The sequence below is a fragment of the Rhagoletis pomonella genome, unplaced genomic scaffold (assembly GCF_013731165.1).
Source record: "Rhagoletis pomonella isolate Grant_MI unplaced genomic scaffold, Rhpom_1.0 Rhpom_scaffold_00012, whole genome shotgun sequence".
NCBI classification, from domain to species: domain Eukaryota; kingdom Metazoa; phylum Arthropoda; class Insecta; order Diptera; family Tephritidae; genus Rhagoletis; species Rhagoletis pomonella.
In genome coordinates, this window is record NW_023458566.1 from 3,915,819 (window position 1) to 3,922,936 (window position 7,118).

Below are 7,118 nucleotides of genomic sequence, written 5' to 3' on the forward strand. Positions count from 1 at the left end.
CTTGCCGTTGATTTTTCAAAATTTTTTGTTGTTGACGATGTCAGTTATTTTCTTCAATACGAAATATATTCGACAATTTTTTTATATGGAGAACACCTTCAAGGGTAATTCCTAGCTACTGCGCAATTGTTTTTTTTTCATGGAAAATTCTTATCTTTCCGAGCGCTAATTGAAAAATGAAGATAGACGGCTAAAATTTTCTTGAAATTTTTTTTTATGACCGATAACAAAATTTTCATATGGGACCGGAAGAAAATTGTCACTATATTTGTATGTAGTATGAAGTTATGTTTACAAAAATATGAACATTTGTTGAAGATTCCTAAACCGTTTCCTTGCTTTCTTTCCCTACAGGTTCTGGCCAAATACAGTTATGGCAATTTCTGTTAGAACTACTCTCCGATTCCGGTAATGCCGCCTGCATCACCTGGGAAGGCACAAATGGCGAATTCAAATTAACCGACCCCGATGAGGTGGCCAGACGTTGGGGTGAACGCAAGTCAAAGCCGAATATGAATTATGATAAGCTGAGTCGTGCGTTAAGGTAAGTTGAATGCGCAATAACAATAAGATTTTATTATGGCATGGCAAACATTTTTTCCTAACAAAAATGTAGTATCGCAGTTACGAGCAAGCAAGCAAGCAAGCGAAAAAAGCGAAACGATTATTGCAAACTTCCACGAGATTTTTGCTTTTTGACACAACCGTTTTGATTCTTAACATTTTTAGTGCCACACAAAGCACTGACAATCGACTGTGACAAATCCCATTTGTGCGAACAACAAAGGCGTATCAAAGGATGCGCATCATAAAAAGACAGTTGTTATTGTGGTTTAAGTACACCGAATTAAATTTTAATGCTTTGTTGATAGCTTGCATGCTATGCAAGAGAGCAGAAGGGTAGTTTTTCCTCTCTAGCCAGCCAGCAATTCGAAGAATGCCTCCTTGGTGCTTAATTAGCAATCACTGCGGCGCACAAGTGGCCACATAGTGTGCATTCCAGTCAGTCACATAGCATGTCTATGATGATTGCTCAGCTTCAACCACTTTATTAAGGTCGGTCATTAGGGCAATGATGATGAGCTATATGTGAACGAGTACATAGATATTATTATGCTCAATGTTTGTGATTGGAATATTTAAACAGATTATGCTGTCCTGGCATCGCAATCTGCAAGTAATCGTTCGAACTTAGCTCACTTTTTGCCAGCATTTTTGGCTGGTTCATATATATGGAAGCACTGTAGAGATATGTATTTATGCTTTTGTATTACTAGTTTACACAAAATGCGAGCATGTGCCCAATTTGCTGGTATTTATCAGAGGGTAATTGGGCATTGATTAGTACGATTGATTTTGGGCAGGTCGCGTGCAACCAGGAAAAGAGAAACAACCAAATTATTACATAGAAACCGTTACAAAAACACACATTTTCCAACAAAATATATTGGTCATTGCTTTCCACAGATTTCTACAAGTAAATCGTTGCTTAAAGTGTTGACCCGCCTATTCACTCTAAATGCAATAAATGTCTACTATTTGGTAGGCAGGTTCACATATGCCATATGTCACAGTTTCACTGCCGGCATTTTTTTTCTAATACTACATACATATGTATGTGCATACCTGCAGACATGTATATATGTATATGTGTATTCATTTGTTTGTAAAGACCGAAAAAACATACGATGTTACTGTTAAATTGTTTTTCTATTTGACACAAATCAAATCAGACATCACAGCATCCTTGCCCGTTTGAAATGAGAAAACTAAATCAAAAATTGTGGTGTTTTTATTTTGTGTACCTCTGCAGTGGCGAAGGGGGAAATAAAAGCTGAAGTAATAAAAAGCGACAATAATGTTTTCAGTATATGTAATTTGAAAATTTTATTGCTCAATAAATGCCCACTGTGCAATTTAATTACATTTACAAAGTAATTTTCAGGGGTTAAGGGGGTCGCAAATTAAATATTATGAAAATGCATCTAACATGCCAATACAGATAAATGTACATTCATGAACTGTTAATCTTCTTGGATCATCGAGTAGGTTTTCGACAATACTGCCTGTGAATCTTTCTCAAGGGCATTGGTCCAGAGAGGCCTAGAGCCTACTCGTCAATACTCAAGGGAAGATCAGAGTCGTGAGAGGCTGCCCGCAGGGAGGGGTCCTTCACCCTTGCTTTGGTCACTTCTTGTGGACGACCTCTCAATCAGACTGCATGTGCGGCTCTTCGCATAGTCTAAAACTGTTGTGCCAATGATGACCTCAGCATTAATCCTCGGAAGGCTATTCTGGTACCGTTTACAACAAGGTATAAACCAAACCTTGGAGGGACAGTGCTTGAATATTTCGATGAGGTTAAGTATCTGGAGATTACGCTAGATAAGAGACTTAATTGGAACTCCAATCTTGAGAAAACGGTTGCTAAAGCCAAACGGGCCATGTGGGCCTGCAGAAGAGTTTTTGGTAGAAAATGGGGATTGAGCGCAAGGCTGACCGTGTTAAACTGCGGCTTTAGAGTCGCTCCTGGGATGGACTCCTCTCCATATTTTTATCCAGGAAACAGCAGCCATGAGGGAGCAGCAATTCCGACTATCTAACAACGGCTTCTTCGCAAAAAAGCTTCATGCAGGTATTCTTGGGAAGATACCAGGGTTGGAAATATGCAGAATCTCTGATTCCATGACTAAAGAGATTGGGCAAATGGGCTCCCAGCACTTGATTTCAGATACGTTCACTGGCACACAGACGGTTCAAGGATGGCGGACAGAGCAGGTGCAGGTAGCTTTGGACTTTGCACCAAACTCTCAATTCCCATAAGGAAATGACCCATTGTGTTTCTTGCTGAAATAGTCGCAATTTTTAACTGCGCAAAATTAAACCTTGAAAAGGGTTTAAAGGGAACGCAGTACGTATTGGAGAGCAGTGGAAGGTCTTAGGCAGGCCAGGCTCTTCGACTACCCTTTCAACAGAAACGACATTGCTTTAGTAAACAAAAATGACATCAGGCTACTTTCTGGGACATGACCGGTCACCATCAATTGCGATTTCACTTGCACCGAATAGATGCGATCACAGAGTCGGATGATGAAATTTAGGAGCACATTCTCTGTCACTGGCCGGCTTTGGCCAGACAAATAGTGATTTATTTTAATTCTTCAATGGTCGAACCCTTTGCTATAAGGAATTCGTCTACCAAGGCTCTTTCAGGATTCATTAGGCCACATTGGCCAAAGATACAGGAGATCTTTTTGGTCGCGGTGTATTTGTAGAAGTGTTTGTAGAGCATCTAGGTGCATTTTTGCATCAAACAGAAAATTAAAAAAATATCTCCCAAGTATTTTTGGCGGTTAGGGTTCGATATGTAAATAAGTAAATACATAAAGGGTTTTTTTTGGGAGCGGGAGTGGAGCAAGAGCGGAGCTCGGAGCGAAATAAAATACATCCATTATAGCGATGAAAAAAATCTTAGCTCCGAAGCTCTGGTTCTAGAGATTATTGACCAGTTTTTCTTGAGGGAGCATTAAATAACCGTCCGACTGATGCAATTGAAAGCTTCCTAAAATAGCTGAATGTCGAGGTTGACTTTTTCAGGTCGTAGGAGAACGTGTGTTGGAGAGCGGGGCAGGACCTTCTTTTAGAGAAGAATGAGTTAAGGTAACTCTCAAGGAGGAGTCCTCTCACCACTACTTTGAGTTGTTTTCGCCCACGATTTGCTGAAGCTATTGGAGAAAAGTGGCTTTCCAAACCTGGTGTATTTTAAGCTTGGCCTGTCTCTCTAATCTCTTAAGTGTCGATGAAGCCTGCTTTTACACTCACGAGGGCATCAGCCAGTTAAGCAGATAGACATCTGAGATGCAAATCATCCTTACAAAATTTGCCGAGATATTCATTCAAAGATCTTATCGAGTATTAATTAATGTTTTCGACGCAAGGGTATCCTACATGGCAGCTCCCACTTGCTGGTGTCCAGACCCTGAATATATTGTTAAACCGTTAACCCGAATATGTTTGGAAGGTGCCAGCTGGGTTCGGCTTCATTCGCTCTCGAATGGGTGCTGGGTTGCTATCCAAATTATACTTGGCCATATCGTTTGAAGCCGCGAATTCTAATGGCATCATACCAGCCCAACTGCAGAAATCTTCAGACGTGTCGTGCCGCTGGTTGACTTGTAGGAGAACTGCGTACGTAGCAACTAAATTCCATAACCTTCGAAGGTGGTCAAAGCTACTTTTGTTTCCAAAGCAGGCAAGGCTTAACATCTGCCTGCTATGGATTTTAGAAAATCTTCCATACAACGAAAAGTGAGTAAGGGTACCCCACAAAGAGGGGAGGGGTTGTTGTCAATTAGAGAAGTAATTTAAAAATACCTGAGTTTGGTTGAAAATCCAGCCACCATCTTTGGTTTAGGATAACGCTAACAAGACGAACTTGTTCTTAATGCGGGGACATATAAAATACCAGTTATTCAAACTTCTTCCACGCTCTCTGACAGATGATGTATCTGGGGTAAGTGAGGGCCGGAGTGAGTGCAGAGATCTGTGCTAATTTAAATTTGGTTGGAAGGCGTAGCTTCACTTCCAGCTCGACGGCGGGGAATTTCAAGAAGTATCTTGTTCATTCCGGCCCATTCCGATCACTGCATATTGATTCTGGATCCGAGTAGATTCTTCACTAACCATAATCCATTCAGGGAGGACTCGAAGGACTGTGGTATCTGGAATCAGTACCCTGCTGACTTATTCACTGGAGATTCCGATTGAACTTTGCTAAGCCGGTTGCTTATTATTTTATACAGTACACACCGCTTGCCAGAGATTGGTCGTACTGCCACCATACTCTAATATAAAGTTTTTCAAAGAAGGATTTAAAATGTTTTTTAAACAGAGCCTCGCTGAACATGTGGAATTGCGTAAAATATACTCATTTGTTTAAAACTTATTTTTTAATAACATCTGACTTTGTCTAGAGGTTAAGGCTTACAGCTGAAAATATTTTTGTTGAAGGTTGCCACCTGTTTTAAAGTTTTAATTTAATTTAATTGATAAGATATATTGAATATTGCAACACGACTATCAAAGTGAGGAGGTTTGGGAAAGTTTACTGCCGAAAATGTTTTTGAGGAGGGTTGCCACCTGCTTGAAAAATTTTGTTCAATTAAATTGATAAAATAAATGAAATATAAAAAAACTGTTATCAAACAGCAAATCGCCACAAGATAGAAGAAATGTGGCATCTGCTCTTGTCTTAAACTGGTCTAGGCCACAATAATGAACTCACCAAGCTTATTTTCCCTTTGAGGCGACATAAAGCAGCAATTTGAGAACAGTATTTAACAAACAAAAAATCTACCAAGCAATCAAGCAAATTCTGCAACGTACCACAAACAAGATTGATTGATAAATAAACAAGCGAAGAAAAAAGGATTAAAGTAAGCCATTTAGTGACACATTCAAGTGTCCAATAGTCAAACAACACCAAAAAGGACAAATAGCATATAGTAATGCAAAAGCAAGCAGAAGGACTGCCACCGCAGGCATCGAAAGGGTCCACCCCCTTTTAGGGATTAATGTATGACACATTAACACATGAATACACAACGCAAATGAGGCATTAAGGCAACAACAGCAGCCAGACACTTTAACGTCAAGGAAAGGATGCGGCATTGAAGTTGAACGAAGCTGATGACTAGCTTTTTGTATGTTTTCTTTGGTTTTGATTGAGCTAGTGTTAATCATACAATCACTCCCATGCCGCATACATATGTACATACATATGTGCATACGAGTAGCGGCAATATAAACACACATGTAAGATGGCACATCAGACACACCGTAAATGACAAGTGTTTGCTTGAATGGTTAATTTTGCACACATAAAAGCGATGCAGGAAAAATCAAAGCATACATTAAGGCGCACACGAAGAATGAGTTCTGAGCTGGCGCATATGTTTGATGATGACGATGATGATGGCTTGAATTTCTTGGTAAACATCAAAGTTAAATTGAGTGTCGAATGGTGCAAAAATAACGCTATAAATATTTATGTATATGTGTCTGTGTGTGTGTAGGTGTGATTGTGCTGAGTATTAGTGCATTAGTGCTGCGTTTAACTCCTTCACTTCCTTGTTACTTATCTAAAGTAATAAATACTAGACATATAAAATTGTGAATATGTACATATGTATGCATGTGACAGCCATTTAACATCATCAGTGCATTTAATTTAATACATATTTAAACACACATATGAATGTCGCCGTCACCACATCCATTAACACTGTCATTATCCTTGTGGCTGCTGTCGGCGTCGTCGTCTTCGTCGTCGTCATTGTCACTGGCAATCGACATCAAAGAGTTTGTTGACTCAAAATCATTGGCAGCAACAATTTCACTTTGCAATATTTGCATACATTTTCGACAACTCCAATAAGAATCTTTTTTTTTGTCATTGTTGTTGCCTTGTTAAGAACATATATTCTTGCTTAAAAGAAAGCAGAAAAAAAATCAAGCGTGTAAAAGTGCAAAAATAACACCAGCCAAATTGGCGTTTTTCGTCATCTTTTTTTATCTGTCGTTTTGCTGCCACTTTTCCACTTGAATTGGCATTTCAGTTGAGTTCTCTTGGGCTTATTTGCGTATTTGTACATTCGTAAAAGCAACAATCATAAGATTTTCTACCCACATGCATGTGTGTTGTTGGCTGCGTGTGCGTTTGTAAAATGTATGCATTTTTTAAGCGCTCGCAGTTGGTATCTGCGTGCGCGCGTGGAAAGTTGTAGTTACTTATGTAAATGTGTATGAGTGCATTTTGCTTTTTACTGATTGCAAATGACAGCTCAATTGGCAGCATTTTACTATTTTCTTTAACGATACTCTGAAAGGGTTCGATGCGACGGCACTTTTTTCTTTTTTTTGGACAGCTTTATTTGGATCTGGACGCATAGTTGATGCTATTTACACAGCAAATTGGCTGTGGAATTGGTCAATTCGTATTGATTTTGGATAATTGTGTGTAAATATTAAAAAAAGTTCAGTTGAAAAAACATTTAAACTTTTTAAGATACAAATATTTGCTAAAGTTACAAGGTCAGGCATCTTCTGCAAAAAAAAAA

At 39.1% G+C, this 7,118-nt stretch overlaps 1 protein-coding gene across 2 annotated transcripts in view; it reads left to right on the plus strand.

Moving 5' to 3' along the window:
- LOC118747701 (DNA-binding protein D-ETS-3) overlaps positions 1-7,118 on the plus strand; it is an 83,657-nt gene that overhangs the window by 68,239 nt on the left and 8,300 nt on the right. For both annotated transcript variants that reach the window (XM_036481777.1, XM_036481778.1), the window contains exon 5: positions 355-544. In XM_036481777.1, coding sequence (XP_036337670.1) covers positions 355-544 — 190 coding nt within the window. The remainder of the gene's footprint in view (positions 1-354; positions 545-7,118) is intronic.